The 24,365-nt window shown below is 43.0% G+C and overlaps 1 protein-coding gene across 1 annotated transcript in view; it reads right to left on the bottom strand.

The window, feature by feature from the left end:
- The window catches only part of LOC311230920 (integrin alpha-5-like), a 165,316-nt gene that overhangs the window by 55,595 nt on the left and 85,356 nt on the right, over positions 1–24,365 (bottom strand). Inside the window, exons 20-21 of the mRNA XM_084317367.1 lie at positions 583–733; positions 188–280 (exon numbers count right to left, since the gene is read on the bottom strand). Coding sequence (XP_084173493.1) covers positions 188–280; positions 583–733 — 244 coding nt within the window. The remainder of the gene's footprint in view (positions 1–187; positions 281–582; positions 734–24,365) is intronic.

The following is a 24,365-nucleotide window of genomic DNA, read 5'->3' as shown; positions in this document are numbered from 1 at the left end:
CATCTAACCGGGTAACCTATCAAGGAGGGGGCTGCACCCACTACTGTGGGCGGAGGTCTGAGGGAAGGAGGGGCGTGACTTTGATTCTGTGGTTTAAAAATGTCTCTGGCTTTCGAACAAAGTTCTCCAAATTTGGAAAGACACTTTAACAGAGATACAACACCATGCGGACTGTTTTGGCACTTACACTGGTGCCAGACTTCATAGGGTTTCCCAGGTCACACACCAGATAGCGGGTCTGGTTCTCTGCTTCATAGCTGCAGGTCAGCTGGGTCAGACTCTGAGGAGGAGATGGTGGGGGGATAGAATCTTGATAAGGAAATGTTGCCACATAATCTCTATTGATATGTATGAGTATACACTGACTCCAATATTCTGTTATTAAGACAAGAAACTTATTTTGAGAGATTTTCTTGAAACAAGTTCAGTTGTCACCCCACTGTCCTCCTTTGCTTTAAGAAAAAACAAGTTTGCAAGACTCAATACAGCATTGAATTACTTGTTAAGAAGCTACTCGTTAAGTAGCTATTCCCAGCAACACTACCAGTACATGTCAAACTAGACAAGACTGACCGCCCTCACCGCATTGTTGCGTGCGATCCCACTGTAGTCGGCCTCCGGGGGCAGCACCACGCAGAGCTCAGCCTCGTAGGCCCCTCCCTCTCCATTGTTCCTGGCGTTGAAGGTCAGAGTCAAGGAGTTCTCGTCACCCAGGTACACTTCCGTTCTGTCACTGCGAGAGAAAGAACCGCAACGACGGTATCAATGTTCTTTTGTTCTCTGTACTCTTTAAAAGCGTATCCAGTACAGTTATAGTGTATAGATGTATACTGTATAGATATATGTAGTTATACCATAGAAATACCATAGTACTACCATGGTATTTGGTGTGTACAAAAAAAGTTGATGGGCGCATTCTAAATCGGATTGATTGATTTGCAAATACTTAACTGTCAACTTGCTTAGTGAAGGGCGAGGCAAACACAACAGAAGGAACCTCTACTTGATTGATCTAATAGATAGACCTGATAGACCGTAGATCATTATAAAAATGGAGTTAGAGAAAGGCAACTACACAGGTATGGTCATGCTAGACCTACAGAAATCATTTGACACAGTGGATCACACTATACTCTTGATGAAACTAAAATGTATTGGACTAAATGAAATATCAGTGAACTGGTTCAGATCATACCTATCTAATAGAGAACAGATGTGCAAGTAGGAGAGGCTCTATCAACAGTCAGGGAAGTTACATGTGGAGTACCACAGGGATCCATTTTGGGTACTTTACTGTATATTAATGACATGCCAGCAGTGCTCAGTATCCTGTAGGACAATGATCTATGCAGACGACTCCACCTTACTTGTGTCAGGAAAAGACCCAAACAACCTCGAGCTAACTCTCAGTAGAGAACTGACCCTAGTTAAGGACTGGCTGATAGATAACAACTCATTGCATTTAGGAAAGACAGCGTCTATTTTATTTTGAACTAAAATGAAGCTCAGGAAGAGGAAAACGATCACAGTACAGTGTGAAGGGAACATCATAGAGTCCAAAAGTGTGAAATATCTAGGAATCACTCTTGACCAGTCTGTCTCTGGAGAAGAAATCGCAGTGACAGTCCTGTCCAAAGTTTCTAAGAAAGTAAAATTTCTATATAGATACACACGTGATCTACACCTAAAAGTTTAACAATTATTAGTTGCATCTCTAATCCAGTGTCATTTCGATTATGCTTGTTCTGCATGGTACAGTATAGTGGTCTTTCACAAAAGCTCAAAAATAAACTGCAGGTTGCACAGAACAATGTGTGTAGATACATGCTAAACGCCCCTCTCAGGACACATATAGAACCGATAGAAAGAAAAGAAGTAGGACTATTACCAGCAGATAAAAGAGTAAAACAACTTAAGCTAAACCACATGTATAACATTGTTAACGACAGGGCCCCTGAATATTTGAAAGTTCATGTGGTTATGGTAAGAGAGGTACACAATCATAACACCAGAGCTAGAATTAGGTCTTACAGTGTTCCTAAAGTTAAGAGTAAGATAGCAAGAAGCTCCTTTTTTTCTTTTTCTTTTTTTACATAGGTGTAGTACTCTTGTGAGATCCGACTGGTTTTTCAATGTGTACATAATGTAAATATCTCTGACGGATCTATAGATCTTAAAGTGGAGGCAGCCAGAGTGTGTCAGCAGGCAGGGTGCTAGAGATAGGGCAGAGGTCATTGGCCAAGGTGTTAACATCAACATAGCATAACATAGAGAAATAGAGGAAAAGTGGGTCAGAGACAGGAGATGTAGAGACGTTGTTGCTAGGGAAATACACTTTATAGCTGAGAGCTCTTCCGGGTTTAGTCAGACTAGGAAACGAAGCTGACACGTATAGACGTTGACAGAGAGACCGAGCAATAGCTTGAGGGTGGTGGGAGGGGCCTCCCCCCTCTCCTAGGCCTCGAGGTAGCGAGCTTTGGCTAACAGGGAAGGCTTTTGGTTAACCACTAGGCCTCAACCACCATCGGACTAATAGCAGAAGAGACGGTAGAAATAATGAATTCAATAGACCTTCAAAGACCTTTCAGAACTGTTTGTTTATGGAAATAAACATCACCATCAAGAAAAGGTATCATGTTTCCAGTGTGTTGTTAATTCTTCTGAGTCGAATGCATCACCGGGGAAGAAGAGGGTATCAGTCAGTAGGATGAGTAAGAGATAAACACAACGCAGAAACTTCACAGAACCAGTGGTGACGAGGCATTATGTCATCGGGCGGTCAGGTGGCGTAGCGGAGATTGCGTTCGTCACCAACCCCGGAGACGCTGCTCCGGGGTTGTCACCAGCTTGGCTGGCCGTTCACACTAATACAATTGGCAGTATTAGAGGGTGGGAGAAGCTGGTTGTAAACAGCGACTCCTACAGTTCGGTCGGGGCACCTGCTAAGCGCGGATAGGATCTAAGGGCGGTAGTGTGATCCTTCCACACGTTACACGCTCTCAGTGAAAGTCCGCGCTGCCAGGTGAAAAGAAGCGGTTGATTGGCTAGACGTGTGTCGGAGGAAGCACGTGATAGCCTCCACTCTCCCAGACCGACTGTGGGGGGTAAGTGCGCAGCGACCAGGAAGGGGATTGGGAATTGGCATAACGACTAACATTGGGATGGGAGAAAAATCGGAGGAAAAAGGAGGGGGGAAAAGATCAATACAAAAAAAATGTTTTATGTCTTTATGTCTTCCATCGAGGACCACCTTGAAAATAAGTGTTTTAATTAATGCTTTTAGGTGATATCGTCAGGAATACAAATTGGTCATGATAATTTGTTTTTGTATTTTATTTTTTTATTATTTTTTAAACAAACATATAAACAAACATGACAACACACGATAAGATATACAAGCATTAATTGTCAGGGCACATCCAATGAGATCACCTTTTGGTTAGTTGTTTTATATAAGATATACCCATAATACCTGTTATCTAAAAAAAAAAACCTACACACATATGCTCAGCTCGAACCCCCCCCTCCCGGACCCCACCTTGAGAAGTACCTCCACTATCCCTCGCACCTAACCAGACACTACCATTATAAGCTAGCTTTTATTCTCTCCACCACTTCTAACCACATTGACATTTTGGATTCATTGAGACCCAGAATTCTTGCTGTAGATATTTCATGGTAAATTACATCGAGATATGTAAGAAACCAAACTTTACGGCACATTTTTTCCGGTTGAAACCAGCGTGATGCGATCAGCTTTTTGGCTACTGTGATACCCGATAAAACCAATCTCTTTAGCTGTGGATTCACTGCAAACTCAAAAACATCATTCAACAGCAATACCGAGGGGTGTACAGGTATATTCCAAGATACGAGTTTTGATATTTGTTGGGTCACATCTTTCCAGAATGCCTTAACTGGTGAGCAGTCCCAATACATGCATAAATGTCCCTTCGTCCCCATTTGTACATTGGGTGCATTTGGAATCTTGTTTGAGCCCCATTCGGCACAGTCTTATAGGAGTCAAGTATGTCCTGTGAATATAGTTAAGATTGATTTGTTGATGATCCGGGTTCCTTGATGTAAGTCGGACATTTGCCCAGGCTCCTTGCCAATCAAAGTCATTTTCCAGGTCTGGTATATCCCTCCTCCAGACAGAGTCAAGTTGGAGGGTTTCATACGAGGACGTTAGTAATTGATGATAAAATTCTGAAACAAAACCTCTCGATGTCTCTCTTGAGTAGAAGAATTTGTGGTATCTGTGGTGTTCAATTGGTCTGTCTAATGGAACACCGTGAGACTTCAAACATAGCTCTAACTGTTTGTGAAAAAGCCATGTGGACTTGGTGAGATTAAATTTTTTGCGTATTTCTTTATCACTACAAAAACCCTGTTTGTTAAAAACATCCCCTAATGAGTGTATGCCTTGCTCTTCCCATATAGGGAATCTTATAGGTCGTTTTCCAATTAAGAGAGCATTGTTATTGAATAAGGGAGTATGATTGTGCCATTCTTGTGGGTTAGGATTTTTTTTTTGTGATTCACGCCATATCCGGATCGCATGAGTAATTATGGGACCAAATTTTCGTTCACAGTGCTTGATTGGTAGTTTAGTGTATGCTATGTCCTTCAGTCTATGTGGGGCTACTATGTTTTCTTCTATTTTTCTCCAAGATGCTAATGCTTGGGAGTCAAACCATGTTGTCAATGGACTTAATGAGTACGCCTTAAAATATAGGAAAAAATCTGGAAATGCCATGCCACCATCTGCTTTATTTCTCTGTGCGGTGGATCTTTTTATACGTGGTGGTTTGTTATTCCAAATAAATTTGTATGTGGAGGAGTGTAATCTTTTCCAGTAACCCTCTGGAGGGGGTAACGGTAGCATTGAACAGAAGAAGTTGATTTTAGGTAGTACATCCATCTTAACTATTGATATCCGTGCTTGTACTGTGTTCTTAAGTTTTGCCCATCTATCAAGGTCGTCTTTGATTTTGTTTTGGATTTTTGTGTAGTTGTGCTTCACCGTTTGTCTTATGGTAGGGAATATTTCCACTCCCAAGCATCTGAAATGTTTTACCATCGGTATCTGTCCTGGGAGGGTTGTATCTTTTTTTGCAGGGGTGTTAAGTGGAAGGAAAGCCGACTTCGGCCAATTTATCTTAAATCCCGATAAATCACCAAAGTCCTCAATCAACTTGAGCAGATGAGGCAATGTGGTGTTGGGGTTTTTCATGAACAATATTACATCGTCCGCATATAAACAAATTTTTTGTTGTGTGCCCTTGATTACGATAGGTTCTATGGATTGGGATTGTCTTATATATTGTGCTAAAGGCTCTAATGATAGATTGAACAGTCCGGGACTAAGAGGACAACCCTGTCTGGCAGAGCGTGATACCGGAAATATTTCAGAGATGATTGTGCCTGTTGTAATCATGGCCGATGGGTCTTTGTATAATACTTTAATCATATCGATGAATCCTTTTCCTAACCCCATCCTTTCTAGCACTGCCCACAGATACGACCATTCCAGCCTGTCAAAGGCCTTCATAGCATCCAGGGACAGCATCGCCTTAGGTATGGTGTCCTCCTTGTCGGCATCAAGTACGTGCAGTATACGTCTTATGTTCTCAGTGATCAGGCGGCCTCCTATGAAGCCAGTTTGGTCCGGGTGAACTAAAGACGTCATATGCTTTTGTAATCTGATGGCTAATACCTTAGAGTACAGTTTGATATCTGTTATGATAATTTGTTTTTATGATGTGTTTGTAATTTCCAAATAAAAATCAATCAATCAATCAATCAATTAATCCAAAAGAAGTGTGTTCCAAATATAACCTTTTTGGTCAGCTACATTAAAGAAACTCACTCTCTTTCACCTTTTTCTGTGAGAGCATCTGGTTTGGGCCAGGCAACATGTCAACATGTGAGTTAAACACTGGGCATATAATGATGATGATGATGAAAGTAAACATTCTCCTTATATGGCTCAGAGACATAATGACTGGTTAGGCTTAATGACTGCTTCTCATATGCCAATCAATGTTTTGTCTGGCCGTATCCCTTGCCCTTGGACTACATATGCAAAATAGCTCAAAGCAAGCTCTGGTGCAATTTTAAGATATGCATGGTCCCTGGAGAAATCTATCAGCGAAAGAATACTAAGGAAACAGCACAACATGTGTAATCTAGTGAGGAGATGGCACTTCCTTAACTACAGCTATTGGTGGAGAGTTCTCAATACATGGAGAGTTCTCAAGACATGGAGAGTTCTCAAGACATTGAGAGTTCTCAAGACAAGGCAAGAGCTCTTGGCAAGAGACAAGAGTCCTCAGTTTTACATATATTCCCTATGGGCCCTTTCCCTTTCTACATATCTGTCCACTTCCACCCAGGGAAGGAAACAACCCATATCAAATCACTACGATTTGTTCCAGGAAACAAGCCCTTGCCATTTTCTGCTCCTTCATACTGTGATAATAAATCCACTCCACGCCACCAGGCCCCTCCCCTCCACACCTCCTTTACACTGCCGACTGTGGTAATAAATTCATGCTTTCCGTGGAGCGAGAAGAAGACTGACTCAATCCCCTGGTTCCTACTTCCTCATCTCCCCCAACCCACCCTCCTTTTTCCCCCCTCTGCGAAGGTCTGGACACAATGACCCCTCGCTCTGTAAGAGGACCATACAGATGATTCCAATTAGCTCCAGGCCAGTTTAGTGAATGCAGAGGAAGCCACATCGATACCACTCTATCACCAACACCCTGGAGACACGGAGAAGGGGGAGTGAGGATGGAAGGGGGATGGGTGAGGGTTTGAGGGCCGCAGTGGTTGAGATGTTAGCTACACTGGAATTTGATGTTTTTGGTCAACTATAATGAACCGTGAAACTTGTAGCACGATCCCACAGAGGGAACTCTAAGACATTTCAGCAAAACTACAAATCAAGATGCACCAAATCCAAGTTGTGTCTCACGTCCACACGAATTAAAACTCTATTCAGTGAAAGTGCTGAATGACCGTGATTGTCTCTATGTAAATACAGCTATTTGACTTTCCATGGGAAACTTGTAACTTGATTGTCTTTATGCAGCTAACAGAAATCACATGACGATGTAATGCAAAACATAACTCAAAACAGAACTGGCTGAAAGAATGTGTATGTGTGTGTGTGCGCTCGTGTGTCTCTGCATCTGTGTGTATGCGCGTGTGCACATGTGAGTATGCACTTTGTGAATGAACACAGTTCTTGCAAAATGCTTGGCTGCTGTCCATTCACTAGCAGTAATTAATCAATAATGAACAATAATAACCATGACTAAGCCAGGAGTCGGGAAGACGGCAGCAGAAGAGAACCAGATCTCTTCCGAGTTCTATACAAGGAATGCAAACATGTTTACAAGACATAAACAAACTCCTAGAATTCATGCCTTTAGTGCTCCGTTCCAGAACAGTTGTAGCGGCTGCATTCCAAATCCTATATATATAAAATATATATATATACTATGGGTGCCGGCCAGAAATCCGGAAAATGACTGTGGATTGCCAGCGCTATTTGTCTATGGAGAAATTCCCCTTCTTTGCAGGGCTATAACTTTTTAAATTCTATTGCTACATTGCCATTATTAGGGCCCATTCAAAGTCTTATATGTATTGTTCATTGTGTAGCAACGTTAAACTTTTTCATTCACATATTCATAGTAAAGTATGGTCTAATGTATAAGTATGTTTTCATCTCTTTCTGCAGCTTTCTCCAGAACGTGATATATAGCCCCAAATGCATTATATTGATGATGAAATACAGTTTGATGGCAATCGGGGCGATATAAAAAATTTCAATTGGACGTACTTCTAGAATGATCTACGTATGATCTGATGATGACCGGATGGGCGGGGGATCGTTTATAATTCCGTGGGCAGCGTTATATCATTCATCTAGTGTGGGTGATATGTTCATCATAACAGTTTATATGGAATACGATAAAAAATAACGCTGAATCTTACCGTATCCTCGTCGCGCCGTTGGGCGATGAGCGTGGAACAGTCATTTACCTATTATGGTATGTAGAAATATCGGGTCCATTTCCAGCTTGTATAATAGTATATATGTCCAAATCATGTTGTTTATCGAGTTATTGGCAATCGATCGCTATGTATTGTGTCGAGATCGAGTCCCGGGAGCCAAACAGAGTGCCCGGAAGTAATATGGCCGACCAGCACAACCTCCATAGCACTTCCTGTTTGGCGATTGCGCCGATCGGCCACCAGATGGCGCTCCTGAACCGCCAGAGAGCTCAGTGGGTCCTCCTGGTGGATCTCAGGCCAGCGGAGGGGAAATATGAATCCGATCGCAGATTTTTTAAATATTGATATAAGGATGCTGTACAGCGTCCTCCGGCAACTTGAGCATGGCCGGGAATGACGCTGTAAAGCGTTTCCCGGCAGTCAAAGTGTTAATAACCTACTCAAGGTCACAGAGCGGCACTACAGAAGTACCCTACTATTTAAATTCTGAAAAGTGCATTACCGGCCAGATCCTCTTAGGGGCACTGTCTCGATAATGCAGTGTGCCCTGTGGCAGAACGGTGCACTCTTTTTTTTTTTTTTTTTACTTTCAATGGAGTTTCCAGTTAGCTGGATCCTATATGTGTAGCCTGTAGCTTGGAATACCTTTTGCGATGCCGAATTCAGTATGCAGTAAAGGAATATATCATCAGCCAATGGACATATCGATCTACCAGATGGCGATCGATAACTGGGAAATCCTTTTGGGGATCCAACCGGCCCATGGTAAGATCTTTTTCACGTAAATTACACGCTGATCAGGCCTTGTTATGATAGCCATCCACCCGATCAGCGAATGTGGCTACTGAGGCTAACGCGGTTATTGGTAATCAATAATCAGAAACGACGTCCCCCCCCCCCCCCTTCATGCATTCATGGTGGACCATCAATACAGACAATATGCATTTTGCGTTTTAGCTCTAGCTTCTGTAGGGCCGAAATGCTGTTCGATTTAATGTTATTAGCTTAGCGACCTGTATCTCGCCTTCCAGGAAATATACTAGCCCAAATCCCATATAACGCTTATATTCACGAGGCTATAAAATGAGAACATATTGATGAAAAAATTATTTCTTTAAGCCATTTTGAAGGGACAGTTTATGGTCTCAATTGACAATGAGAATGGACAGATAGCAATACTATAAAGTATAGATTTAGCTCTACAAACAGCCTCACAAACTATGCAAGTCTATTTTGAAATGCTGGCCATCTAGAGCAGTGGAGGTTTCTCTATGACAACACGTGAAACACAAATTCACTCATAATTCATAATTATTATTAATTTACATATACCTATATATATATATATAAAAAAATATATATATATTTTTTTAAATTATTATTATTATTATTTTTTTATTATAAATGTTTTCCTCTGTAAAAAAAATGCCAGTGATTTTTTTTTTTTTTTTAATGGCCAAAATTGACTGCTCTGAGCAGGCCTGCACTGCAGTATTGCCTGCAGTAATTATTCGTGAAGAAAACTTCACAGGTGTGACCCATTGTTAAATAAATAATAAATAACAGCGAATCAAAATAGGCTATTAACTTCATCTAAGCACGGTCTGTGCAGTTAAACTCTTGCCATTGAATGGAGGGTTGATTGATTGACAGCCCTTGACATCCAATACACGGAGGTTGAATATGATTGGCAGCCTTGCAAATCCAATCAGAGATTGCTGCATTGCAAAGTCAAAACGGGTCCAGCTGCATGTCCGGAGGATAGGTTTAGCTCGGGCCAATCTCAAGTTTCTCAAGTTTCTTTATTAGTTGTCATACAGAAGTACAGAATACTTTTATACAAAATGTAACATAAAGAAGCATTTTGTATAAAAGTATTCTGTACTTCTGTATGACAACTAATAAAGAAACTTGAGAAACTTGAGATTGGCCCGAGCTAAACCTATCCTCCGGACATGCAGCTGGGCCCGTTTTGACTATGTGAAAGTTGAGACTATGAGAAAGTTGTTGTTTAGTAGTTAGTAAGATGTACAGCTATAACAGGTCAAGTCAGGCTAAATTAAACTTTGCGCCAACATTAGGACCGAAGTATAAACCAGCAACTGAGCAACATGAAGAAGTGGACTTATGCATCTAGATCAGAAAAAACGTTGTGGATGAAAAAGTAAGTAGGCTACAGTGCTTGTATGCTAACAGTAGCTAGCCAGCTTAGCCTACATCACAATGATAATCACCAAGCTAACTTACTGTACACTCTGTAGGGCTGGGCAATTAATCGAAACAGAATCGCGATATCGATTCATAGACCTATGCAATCTCATTTCTAAGTTATGACTATTTTCTTTTATTACATTTTTTACTTTTTAAATTATTTTATCTGGGTTGAACATGATTTGTGGAACTCCCTCTGGTGTTGTGGTCGTGGTATTCACTGACCTTTGGGAAGTATTTCGACATGCACATGGGTATCTTAGTGGTGTAGTGTATCTTGTAGACCAGGCCCATTGCAAGTTGCTGTACTCTGTCGTCTACTCTAAGCCATCCTAGGTTGTCAAAGTGGACAGGGGTGAGGTGGGTTTTAGGAGTAAGGTCAAGCAGTAGTCTGACCAGTTTGTTTTGTGATGTTTGTAATCTTGTTTTTAGTGCCTTTGAGGTGCTTTGGTACCATGAGGTGCAAGCATAGTCGTAGTACCCTTGAATGAGTGCTCCTGTTAGAGTCTTCAAGGTATTCTTGTTTACCAGAGAGGAGATCCGGTACAGGAATCTAGTTTGTTGGTTGACTTCGTTTTATTACATTGGATCCCATTTTGTCACAGGAAAGATTTGCCTCTATAGGATGGAACCCAGGTAGGTAATTTCATCTTTCCTTTTAAGATAAAATAAGATATTCCTTTATTGATCCCCTTGGGGAAATTCAGGCATCATAGCAGCATGGGGGAAGGGGGGGGGGGGTACAGGTAGTGAAAACAACACAAGCAGTGTAAATAAATAGGTCAATATAATTTACTATCTAACTAACTGAAATATACATTATTCATTATTCACAGTATCACAGTATCCACATAAGGTGCAGTATGCATAAGGTAGTGTTATTGTCCTACTTGGGTTCCTATTAGTTCTAGGTCGATGTCTGGCAGCAGTCGCTGCCCACTGTTGTGGAGCCTGATGGCCACTGGTATGAAGGACTGTCCGAGGCGGTTAGTTGAGTGTCGGGGGGGTATGAGTCTGTGGCTTCCTTGTCACCTTCACCTAATATGTTTTGATCTGGTCAGGTGCGCTGTCACCTAAAATGTTTTGATCTGATCAGGTGCGCTGTCAACTAATATGTTTTGATCTGGTCAGGTGCGCTGTCACCTAATATGATTTCATCTGGTCAGGTGCGCTGTCACCTAATATGATTTCATCTGGTCAGGTGCGCTGTCACCTAATATGTTTTCATCTGGTCAGGTCCGCTGTCACCTAATGTTAATATGTTTTCATCTGTGTCCACTGACCACTGACACACAGTGGGGGATGTTTTAAAAATATTATTTAATATATAATATAATATAATAATTTGTGCTTCACCTAAAAATTTGGTCAGCAGCCTCCACTGATCTAGAGTGATATTAGACGGCCCCCAATGGCCCTGAATGTGTTAACATACCGTTGTATTTGTTCGGTACACCACACAGCCATTCGGTGCGGTACGATACACACTGAAACGGTTCGGTTCAGTACGGATACGTGTACCTTTACACCCCTAATATATATATATTAGGGGTGTAACGGTACGTGTATTCGTCCCGCAAATTTACAGTATGGCCGTCACGGTGCGGTACGCTCAGCCATATGGAGAATACGCCCCACAGCGTAAACACCGGCAACACACACGGCGCGCATCGCCAACACACACACACGCCGCGCGTCGCCAACACACACACACGCCGCGCATCGCCAACACACACACACGCCGCGCGTCGCCAACAAACAACAACAACATTCTCCCCCGCCGGACTCACGCTGATCAAATAAAAAAAAGAAACATACTTTTTTGGACTGATCATCTGAGCTCCTCTCCAGTTGAACTGCTATTGTGTTTAAATCCAAATAATCCTCTGCCATTCTGTCATCAGTTCTCTAGTATTCAGTCTCGTGCAGTTAATCCTCTCTAGAAGTGAAAGTGAAATTTACCAAGCCTATAAATTGTTAAAGGGGCACTAGGCAATTAATTTACTCTGGATGCCTGAACACAGAATGACACCAGTATCACTTACTACCACAACAAGCCTATAGAAAATTATTCTATTTAATAATAATTATTATCATAATTATCATAAATATAATATATAAATAATAAAAATTAAAAAAAAATAATAATACAAAAAAAAGTATATTAACCCTTTCAGTGCGGGGCGGCTAGGTGGTGTAGTGGGCAAGGCACTCGCCACCAATGTGGAGACGCTGGGTTCGCGTGTTCGAATCCAGCTCTCCACATTGTTTTCAGTTTGGCTGGTCGTCCGTACTAATACAATTGGCAGTATTAGAGGGTGGGAAACTGATGGGTTCAAGTTTCAAGTTTCAAGTTTCTTTAATAGTTGTCATACAGAAGTACAGAATACTTTTATACAAAATGCTTCTTACTGTTACGCTCCAGAGACTGTGCAAGACAAGATAAGTATGAAATAAAATAACATAGTATAGCATGTAAATTAGAAGTAAAAAAAATAAAAAATAAAAAATTAGGTCACAGTGTTCAGTATAGACATATGTACAATGTTCGATGCAGAATAGACGTAACTGAGTTACCATATAATATACAATACTGTGTAGTGTACTAATATACAATACTATATAGTGCAAGGCAGAAATAGGATGAGGTGCAATTTAGGTACAATTTACAGTAGGTGTACGAGTTGTAGTGCAAATCCTTTATCAATAAATATAAAGTGTGTTTGTGTGATCTGAAGTGTGGAGAGTGGGTGCTGCAGTGTGTTGTTTGTTTAAGTGAGTGTGTGCGTGTGGGTGTGTGTGCTGTGTGCATTTGATGGTTGTTGCATAGTGTTTATTGTTCGTTTAGCAGCCTGATGGCCTGGGGATAGAAGCTTCTTCTGAGTCTTTCTGTGCTTGCCTTAAGACTCCGGTATCGCTTGCCTGACCGCAGCAGTTCAAAGAGGCAGTTGTTCAGGTGGCTCGAGTCCTTAATAATTCTCTTAGCCTTCCCCTTGCACCGCTTGTTGTAAATGTTCTGGAGGGTGGGAAGCCCCCCTCCAATTGTGCGTTCGGCTGAACGTGTCACTCTTTGTAGTCTGCTACGGTCTTGTGCAGTGCTATTCCCAAACCAGGAGGTGATGTTGCCAGTCAGGATGCTCTCTATTGTGCATGAGTAGAAGTTCCTAAGGATCTTCTGACTGACTTGGAACTTCCTTAGGCGCCTGAGGAAGTAGAGGTTGTCGTGCCTTCTTCACAACACTGTCAATGTGTGTGGTCCATGTCAAGTCCTCGGATATGTGGGCTCCGAGGTACTTGAAACTGTTCACTCTCTCAACCGGTGCCCCGTCGATGCTGAGGGGGCTGTAGTCCTTGACCCCCGACCTCCTGAAGTCCACAATCATCTCTTTTGTTTTGCTGACGTTCAGGGAGAGGCAGTTCTCCTGACACCACTGTGACAGGTTCTCTACCTCTTCCAGGTAGGCCCTTTCGTCGTTGGCAGAGATCAGGCCCACCACTACTGTGTCATCAGCAAATTTGATGATGGTGTTGTTGTTCCGCTGTGCTACGCAGTCATGTGTGTACAGGGAGTAGAGGAGGGGGCTCAGAACACAGCCCTGGGGGGCCCCTATGTTGAGCGTGATGGATGAGGAGGTGCAGATCGGGATCGGGCGTTGTGGACAGCGACTCCTACAGGTCGGTTGGTGCGCCTGCGCAGTAGAATCAGGAAGTGTCGGGGGCAGCGTGAGCCTCCCACGCGTTACTCCTCGCCACTGAGAGATCGAGCTGCGCAGGTGAAAAGATGCGACTGCTGTTACCTCAAGTACCGGAGGGGACTTGTGCTATGTATGACTTAGTCCACATTGCAGCCGGCTTGTGGGAGGCAAGAAACAGCGTTCGTGACAGGGGAGGGTTGAATTGGATGATACGAAATTGGGATGGGAGAAAATATAGAAAATGGGAGAAAAAAGTGGATCAAAAAAAATTAACCCTTTCAGTGCCACGGACGACATATCTCGTTTTATCAGCCCGCCCGTTGAATGCCCACAACGACAAATATCGTTTTATTCTTTTATTAGCGATCTGAGTTCATATTTCATCAACCGAGTCTCCCGTTGGTACACCAGCCCCTACAGGAGCTCAGATTGGAAAAAAGCGCCCCCTATCGTCTATCCCTGTGTAACTGCAGGTCAGTCGCTTAGACTGACCTGGGATCTGTAGATCTCTGGGGGGGAGCCGACTCGCTCCTTGTGCTGGCAAGCAGTATGCTCAAGAGCAGGGGTGGGCAATTATTTTTCCCAGGGGGCCGAATGAGCAACTGAAAATATGTTGGAGGGCCGGGCCAAAATTCCAAACTCAATTATGCATAATATACATTTTATTTCTATATAAAAAGCAGTAAATGGCATTGTTTTGACCCCTGGTAAGAGTGTATGTTATTATTTGGCAATTAAAAGGTGAGGTTAGCTTTCAAAAATATCATTTATTCAAATAGAATTTATTTCCAAAATGATAAACAAAATGTGAAACATTAATAACAAAGGGCATTTTGAGTTTCATATACTATTGAAACAAGGATTTTCTTAGCTTTCTAAAGACATCACATCATCTTATAGCCAAAATAAACAAGACATGTCACTGAACTGTGTAAAGAAAAGTGTCCCTTTTTTACTTTACATGCCTATATTAAACATTTAATGTTTTCAGAACTGTGCAAAAAAAAAGAAAAAAAAATATCAATTGTCCCATTTCACTTGTTATATTTCCACATTTTAGTGTTCTTCAGTTCTTTTTTTTTCATTCAGTGTGAGAAATCCAGTCTCTGTTGAGCTTTAACAAGTCCATCAAAGTCAGGTTGCATGTCTGAGGTGGAGATGCGAAGCACAGCTGCCAGATGTTCATCAGTGAGAGAGGATCTGTACCTGGACATGGTAAACGTCATGACTGAGAATGTCTGTTCACATATGTAGGTGGATCCAAAGAGAACCAACATCTTCTGAGCATGTCTCCTCATGTTTGGAAAGTTCTCCTCCTTGAGAGCAGAGTAGAACTCTAGCAGTGATGCTGACTTAAAGTGCTCTTTCAGTAGTGAATCAGACTGCAGGTCAATGAGTTCAAGCTGAACAACTATCAACACTGCAGGTAAAGGGAGAGGAAACCAGCTGCATTTCATCCTCAACCTTTTTGAAATCTTGAAAACGCCTTGAAAATTCATCATGCAGTGCTCCCAACATGGATGAGTACCTGTGCCGGTGATCAGCTGATGGTTTGACTTCTTTCAGGGTTTTCATGTGTTTGAGATTGTTGCTGCCTAGTTGCCTTGAAATTAATTGCAACTTTGTCATGAAGGCTTTCACATGGCTATGCATTTCATGAGCAAAAATGCCCTTGCCCTGCAGTTGTGTGTTCAGTAGGGATGGGTACCGTTCACATTTGAACCGATACGGTACCGGTACCTGTGAATCGATACCGGTACCCAACGATACCTTTTTTCTGTACTTTAGTCTCTAAAAATGTAATCTACCTACCTCAGTTGTAAAAAAATAAATCCAAACTTCAAATAACCACACTTTCGACCGTTTTCGGCTTGCCCCGACTGCTTTGTTGTTGAATCAAGTCAAATCCTAGGTAAGCGTATATTGTGCGTGTGAACGTTGACATGAAAATAAAAAAGTAAAAAATAAATAAATAAATAAATATTACAATTTTTTATTTTTTAAATTTTTTTTAATTATCATGTAATCTTTCGTGGGCCGGTCAGAATCATCCATACAATGCCCAGGTCTGCTCAAGAGGGATCTGCTCGCGGGACGGGAATCAGCCTGGAATATATATTCACAGCAGCCAATAATCAATCAATAAGCGTGATCGATATTTGGAATGGCGATCAGGAATTGGAATATTTTTTTGGAGAACATCTGATCTGAGGTAAGGAATCTATTAAACCAGTCTTGGGATAATCAGAGTTGTATTCGCTGAGATCTCAGCGTTTGCCCTATGTGTGATGTGTCTGTGTGTGCGCGATCGCTGATGAGGAAATAAAATAATTGATTTTTCAGCTCGCATCTATAGCGTGCATACGTACACATACTATCGATAATCTAGCATTTATTTGAAAACTATTCATAAATAGGCCGAAAAATTACAACGTTTTTGTGTATTCTAGAATATTCCAGTAAATGTCTTTTATCATGGAATCTTTATATTTTCCTTGAAAACGAGGGCTTTTCAAAATGCTATAAAACGAAAAATTAACCGATAAAAAAACAATACGTTTCGACAATGTTGACTGCAAACGAGTCATTGATAAGCGACAGGCAGATTAGACACATAGCCATAATTTAAGACAGAGATTATGCGTTCACAACGCTATCATTGAAGTGGGTGCTGGCATTTAACCATGCTTTCCCATGTTAATGGCCGGCACTGAAAGTGTTAATAATAATAATTATAAATATTTTTTTTCTGTTGTACCGAACTGTGACCCCAATACCGAGGTACATACCGAACCGTGGCTTCTGTGTACCGTTACACCCCTAATACACGACACTCAACTAACCGCCTCGGACAGTCCTTCATACCAGCGGCCATCAGGCTCCACAACAGTGGGCAGCGACTAGCAGCCTCCAGGCTCCACAACAGGGGGCAGCGACAGCGACTGCTACCAGACATTGACCTGGGACTTATAGGAACCCAAGGAGGACAACCTACACAACACTACCATAGGCTTACTGCACCTTATGTGGACACTGTGATACTGTGATACTGTGAATAATGTATATTTCAGTGGATACCGTGATACTGTGAATAATGTATACTCAGTAGATAGTAAATTATAACACTACCTCACGCATACTGCACCTTATGTGACACTGTGAATAATGTGAATATTTCTTCAGCTAGTCAGATAGTAAATTATATTGACCATATTGACCAAATTGTTTACACTGCCTGTGTTGTTTTTACTACCTGTACACTGTGTTGTTTACTACCTGTACCCCCCCCCCACTCCCCCCCCCCCATGCTGCTATGATGCCTGAATTTCCCCTAGGGGATCAATAAAGGAATATCTTATCTTATCTTATCTTAAGATTTGGAATGCAGCCGCTACAACTGCAGGCCTCCACGCCCTTCTTCCACATGCTGTCTCCATGGAGCAACCTACACACCTGAGGCTCATCAGATCATCACCAGACCTGGATATGAGACCTGCGTTCCTGCCACTCCTCGTCCGAGTGTTGCTTCACCTGCCTGGGTATGAGGACGAGAACCTGTTGCTTACGCTGTCTCTATTTTTGCCTTGTCCTAAGTTAACCCTGTTTTTCTATAGGATCACACACCCTCCAGTCTTCGCTCCATCCCGAGACACCACCAGCCAAGCCGTTCCCTCCCTGGGAATCACACAGAGTGACCCTGCTATCTCCTGTCGCACATTCTGTCATTCAAACCCTGTCTGCTTGGTACCTAGTGATTAAACATCCTAAACCGCCTCATTCTCCTCTCCTCTTGTGTTCTGCTCTTGGGTTCAAGATCTGACGCTACCCTAACATGAACATGTTCATAAGTATCTTTGTAACTATCTTAAATTAGATTAGATTCAAATGTATTGTCATTATACAGCACAAGTACAATACAACATCCAACCAGAGTGCAAATATAACAGTAAAGTGCAATAGTAACATACAATGCACAGTTACAAAGTGATGAAACTGGTAAAAAGGCTTCATTTGGGATAAATAGTTAGTGATTGCATTCATGTCGATTCTACAGACATCCTCGGAATTAAATAATTATAATAAAGATAAATACGACTTAAATATTTGTATCATTAACAATTACGTTTTGCATTTATAGTCATGACTCAATGAGGCATCGTGAGCATTACACACAAAAACCAATCACACGAATATAGTGGAATAGACTAAGAATAGATTAATGAATTCCATATAAATCTATAGCTTATTAGATAGATAGATAGATAGATAGATATAGATAGATAGATAGATAGATAGATAGATAGATAGATAGATAGATAGATAGATAGATAGATAGATAGATAGATAGATAGATAGATAGATAGATAGATAGATAGATAGATAGATAGATAGATACTTTATCAATCCCCTGGCTTGGGGTAATTCAGGTATCCATATTAACGATGCAGCAGCTGATGCAGGATATTGTGAGGATACTGTACATATACACACACACACACACACACACACACACACACACACACACACACACACACACACACACACACACACACACACACACACACACACACACAAAGGGTGCATCAAAATACACATTTCCAGCGTATTGATTTGTCTGGGTGCTAAAAGTGTTAACATCCATGTAAAAACAATACATGCAAAATATTTTTGCAATAGGAGGTGATTTGGAGGTGGAACGGTACATCAGCTTTTATGGCAAAAGGGGGAAATTATAACAGGGGGTAATAGTTAGGTACTGTGTCCCTTCACTCTGTCCTCCCCCAACATGGCCTGCCGTTAGTGTCCGTGTGTGTGATTCACATGCACAAGGTTGAAACATTGTTACATTTCAAGCACAGAGACCTGTCCGCTCCCATATTCCTGCACATTTTACCCTGTTAAAACAAAGTTTCTCGCACCTAAATTTTTTTGGGGGATGGGCCTATAAATAGCTTTGCCTGTGTATCTCTGCATCACAGTTTACTCAATTCCCTCAACGCCACCATCTCCCACCACAGGATCCAGCTCTCCAACTATATCTCCAGCTATCCAGTTATCACAAGATGGCGTCACCGCCCTTAGGCTCCCGCCAGAGCAGCCGCAGCCTGGTCTTAGGTCTGGCCAGCATAAGGGCCCGGGTCCACCTGCCTCATATTTATGACCGCACGCGTCTTTTTTCAATGTATCCCAATGGGGAGAGAGCGTATGCGGCCGCATGCGCAGCCTATAGGAAATGCGCTGCAGTCGGCTTCTTTTTTCAGCTTTTTTGTGCGGCCGAAAGTTGAAACTTTCTGAACTTTCAGAGCGATGAGCTGAGCTCATTTTCAGACAACCAATCACAGCCATTCATATCTACCACTCTGTTTGTAACCTGACACCGGAGTTGCCTGCCTGTCTTGGCTCCCACAAGAGACGGGCCATTGAGATTCGCGACAAAACACAAATACACTAATAATAATAACTACACGAATACACTACTAAAAAGCTAATAAAAAGCAAAGGGCGAACTGTGGTGTCAGGCAATAACTATATATAATTAATATACAATAAAGTGTATTAAAATATGCTATAATATGTGCAAAACCGTGGCAGGAAAAAACGATAAAAAGATGGCTGTAGATTTCTTTCTGTCATCTACAAGATGCGCTTCATGCCAGCACTGCCGGCGCACTGCCAGTGTTTTTGGTAGATAGGTGGACGCGGGCCCTAACTGATGCAGATGCCATCATCACTGGTGCCAAACTGCCAAGTGGTCGCCAGATCTTACAACTGCGACACGCAACTGCATGCCAAGCGGCCAGGTTTGACCGGAGCCTTGTCACTGTTCCATGCATCTAAGGACGTTTTGGAGCAGGTGCGGCCATTTTATGGAAAGGCCAATATCCCAATGGTGAGTGATCGTCGAGCATGCGACAAGATGGTAGCGATTGTCGATGCTAGCAACAAGTTGCGGCACATTCCGAAGGCCAGGCGGTCCAGTGAGGCTACAGCTCGACTGGTGGACGCAATAGAGCACAAGCTGGATGCCACATTCCCGCTGTGGTCTCCAAATGCAGAGGAGCTGATCTGTGATCCAGAGGACATTGCTTTCCTGGCCAGCATGAAGGGCGACAGAGTGGCCACATTTGGAGCATTCAATGCCAAGCTGCAATCCAAGCTGAAGCTGCGACAGGAGCGTGAAGCAGCGCAGCAGGCATGGCTTAACAAGGAGCAGCAGGAGATGAATGAATGAATGAATGAAAACTTTATTTAACAGATTGCAGAATGGGTACAATACAGTACGGCTCAATACATACAATTGTTAAGGGGATGCAGACCTGAGAAAGACGTTTGTCTTGTTTCCATCAGGGTCCCCCATTATCAATTCATATAGACATTTATGACATACATAACATACATGACATTTATGGCATAGGGACATATAGGTATTTAGTACTGATACATTTGTGACATAGGCGGTATTCAAATATACAGTACTGTTACCCCTAGATCCTGACAGAGTATATACATATGATGGGGAGGGGACTGTACATTAGGAGGGGGTGGGTGGGTGGGAGGGGAATATACATACGGCGGGGAGGGAATATATACATGCGGTGGGGAGGAGACTGTCTATTAGGAGGTGGTGGGGGTTTTGGGCATTTACGGTGGCCAGTTTCGAATTGCAGCCTCCCGTAGGTGCTCTTTAAGGGCGGTTTTGAATGTGGGCAGGGATTCACATTCCTTTACAGCTTTGGGTAGGGCGTTCCACATTGTTGTGGCATAATTGCGAAACGTGTTTAGTCCCTTGTTTGAGCCGAATCTGGGTTTAACATGATTTGTTGAGCTTCCTCTGGTGTAGTGGTTGTGGTATTCACTGACCTTTGGGAAGTATTTTGACATGTACATGGGCACCCCGGTCGTATAGTGTATCTTGTAGACCAGGCCCATTGCAAGTTGCTGTACTCTGTCGTCTACTCTAAGCCATCCTAGGTTGGCAAAGTGGGCAGGGGTGAGGTGGGTTCTGGGGTTCAGGTCAAGTAGTAGTCTGACCAGTTTGTTTTGTGATGTTTGTAATTTTGTTTTAAGCGCCTTTGAGGTGCTTTGGTACCATGAGGTGCACGCATAGTCATAGTACCCTTGAATGAGTGCTCCTGCCAGAGTCCTCAGGGTATTCTTGTTTACCAGAGAGGAGATCCGGTACAAGAATCTAGTTCGTTGGTTGACTTTTTTTATTACATTGGATCAGTGAGGACCAGCATGAACAGTGGACACCACCTCCCATGTGCACCTTGCACTGGGACAGCAAGTTGACGCCAATGCTCAACAATGTGCGCCAGTTGGAGGAGTGTCTGACAGTGGTGGTCGGAGACGCGGAGCAGCTCAAACTGCTTGGTGTGCCAGCATATATGAAGGGGACTGACGAGGCATGCGGAACGATCATCCCCCGGCTGACATGCAAGCTGCTGCAGGACTGGTGCTGCACCGATCAGGTTGTCAACATGGTATTTCACTCCACCGTGTCAAACACTGGCCATCTCATGGCAGCCTGCATTGCCATCAGCTCTCACTGGGTCGACCACTGCTCTGGTCCGGGTGCCGGCACATCGGCAAGGTGCTCCTCAGCCACATCTTAACTGACCTCAAGGTGGAGACGTCACGCTCGCCAGAGGTTACATTGTTTACACGTCTGCGGGACAACTGGAACCTGTTGCCACACGAGGACAGCGGCCCATTGTACCGCTACATTCTTGGCGATGCCGAACCCCTGTTCCTGGGCAAGTTGCGTGCTGAACTAATTGTGTGCGCTGCAGGAGTGCTCGACTACAAGCGAGACGACTATCGCAAGTTCGTGCAGCTATGTCTTGTGTATCTGAGTGCAGACAGTGCAGAGTACACTCCAGTTAACTTCCAATGACCGGGAGCACTGCACAAGGCGTGGTGGATGGCCAAGCTGCTCTACACTCTCAAGCTGGCCTTGATGGAGCAGCACATTGCCTTGCTTCCTCGGGGGACCATCACTACGCAGCAGCAGGTGCTGAAAATTCGGGCGTTTGCCAACTTCATCACGCACATCTACGCAACGTGGTGGTTGACCTGCGACACGGCTGTAGATGCGGCATGGAATGACCTCACACTCTACCACCACCTGTATGCATACAAGTCTGTTGACGAGGGCATTGTAGCATCAGCGATTAAGGCGCTGGAGTGGCACCTATGGTACCTGTCAGGCGAGATGGTGCCCCTGGCACTCTTCAGCACCAAGGTGCCAGTTGGCGCGCACTTGCAGAGGCTATATATATCTATGCAAGCCCCACAGCTCCGCTTTGGCACTGGCTTCGGCAAGCCAAAGTTTCCAACCCTCTCGCCGACCACCAGCTCGGCCAACCCAGGCTACTGGTTCGAGATATACCTGCGGCACATCGATCCCGCCTTTCTTTCACTGGATGTAGAGGCTACCAGTACAGCATTTCAGATGGGTGCAGTGAATGTACGTGCCATCAATGTTGTGAATGACTGTGCCGAGCGTGGCGTCAAACTGACGTCAGACTTTGTGGCAGCAGCCAGGAGCGAGGAGCACCTGCAGAATGTGCTACAGGCAGTTGAGCATGACCGCTCAACACGGCCAAATCTTCACTGCTGCAAGAGCAAGCTGGACCAGGTCTAGGACTCTAGGATGCTTGAGACATGTTTGAAAGACTTTCAATATTGTTATCAAACATTTTGTTCTTAAATGTTAGGGTTAATAAATGTTATTCTAAAAAACAATTTCTTGCCGTTTTTTTGTTGCCTTGTCATGTTATCTAGTAAAACGCTCAACGCTCACATGCTGTGTTCTACCTCTAAATCTCAACTAATCTTTCTCAAACTTTGCACTAATCATTTTTATGTGTGTCCGAACAAAATGCAACCCCATACAGATTGATATGTTGAGATTCAATTTTTGCATTGCAATTTGATGCACCCGTCACACACACACACACACACACACACACACACACACACACACACACACACACACACACACACACACACACACACACACACACACACACACACACACACACACACACACACACACACACACACACACACACACACACACACACACACACACACACACACACACACACACACACACACACACACACACACACTCTGTAGCGCAAAAGCTATTTGCGACTGATCAAAATTAGATTAGATTCAAATATATTGTCACCATACAAGTACAATACAACAAAAATAAGTTTGGCATCCAACCAGAGTACAAATGTAACAGTAAAGTGCAATTGTAACATACAATGCACAGGTGGTTAAATGTTTCATTTCGGAGAAAATAAATAAATAAGAATCAATTTTATTGACCAGAGTGGGAGATCGAGGCCCGGGAGAGGAGGGAGGAGAGAGGAGAAGGCCGAGGTGAGACGGGACAGACCGAAGGCGGAGACGGACGAGGAGGCCAGAGACGGAGAAGGAGGGGAGAGGAGGCGGGAGGAGACGAACGGATGAGTACACGCACAAGAAATTGAAAAACTATCCAAATAGAGACAAAATATAGAAACTGAAATAACATATACATAAACACACATTCCCAGGTAGAGGCAGGATATAGGAACGAACATAACGTATACATGGACACATAATACACAGGCTGACGGAGGAAATAAATGGAAATATAATTAGGTATGATAGACGGAACACAGAACATATTGAAACAAGTACATAGACACACGCTGAGAGTAACACAGTTGGAAGGGATTAAGGGGATAAATGGACATCACATAGAAAATAGAGAGGAGGAAAATAAAATAAAAAGGGGTACACAGAAGACACCACACGGGTTTGGGAGGAAAGAGAGACATTGGAACATATGAGCCGCATTGAGGGGGACCTAGGAAATGGGGGTCTTTGATCAGAATGAAGGACAGAGTGCTTTTGACCAGGAGCACGACAGCAATAAAAACAGTAAGAAAGCTGGACAAATATGACGAGCGGTCGGGGGTAAAGGTTTCAAACCCCCAAGCCGTCAGGAGGAGGCCTCTCACTAGGAGAGCAATTACTCCTCACCCACCAGCAGGGGACAGGGGGGGACACAGGGACCCCCCGAACGCCTTGGGAGCACTTTATGTAAAGTTTATGTTTTTTATTTATGTTAATCATTATATGTATTCGGTGAAGAGAGCGGAGGCTACAACCGGAGGGGGGAATGAATGTGACATGGGGGGGACTGACAGACGAAAGAAGAAGAAAGATGACAATGGTTAAAGGTATAAAAATTATGTCGTTAAACGTTAATGGAATGAATAATGTGATAAAGAGGGGTAAAGTGATGTTGAAATGTAAAAAAAGTGAGATGGAAGTGATTTTTCGGATATGAAAATGCATACTATAGTTCCTTTAAACGGAACCTGAGGAGAGGAGTAATCACGTTAATCAAAAACACAGTCA

Source organism: Notolepis coatsorum (genome assembly GCF_963971535.1).
Source record: "Notolepis coatsorum genome assembly, chromosome: 6".
NCBI lineage: Eukaryota > Metazoa > Chordata > Actinopteri > Aulopiformes > Paralepididae > Notolepis > Notolepis coatsorum.
Note: the sequence above shows the minus strand (reverse complement) of the source record. Positions and strands in the feature narration are given on the sequence as shown.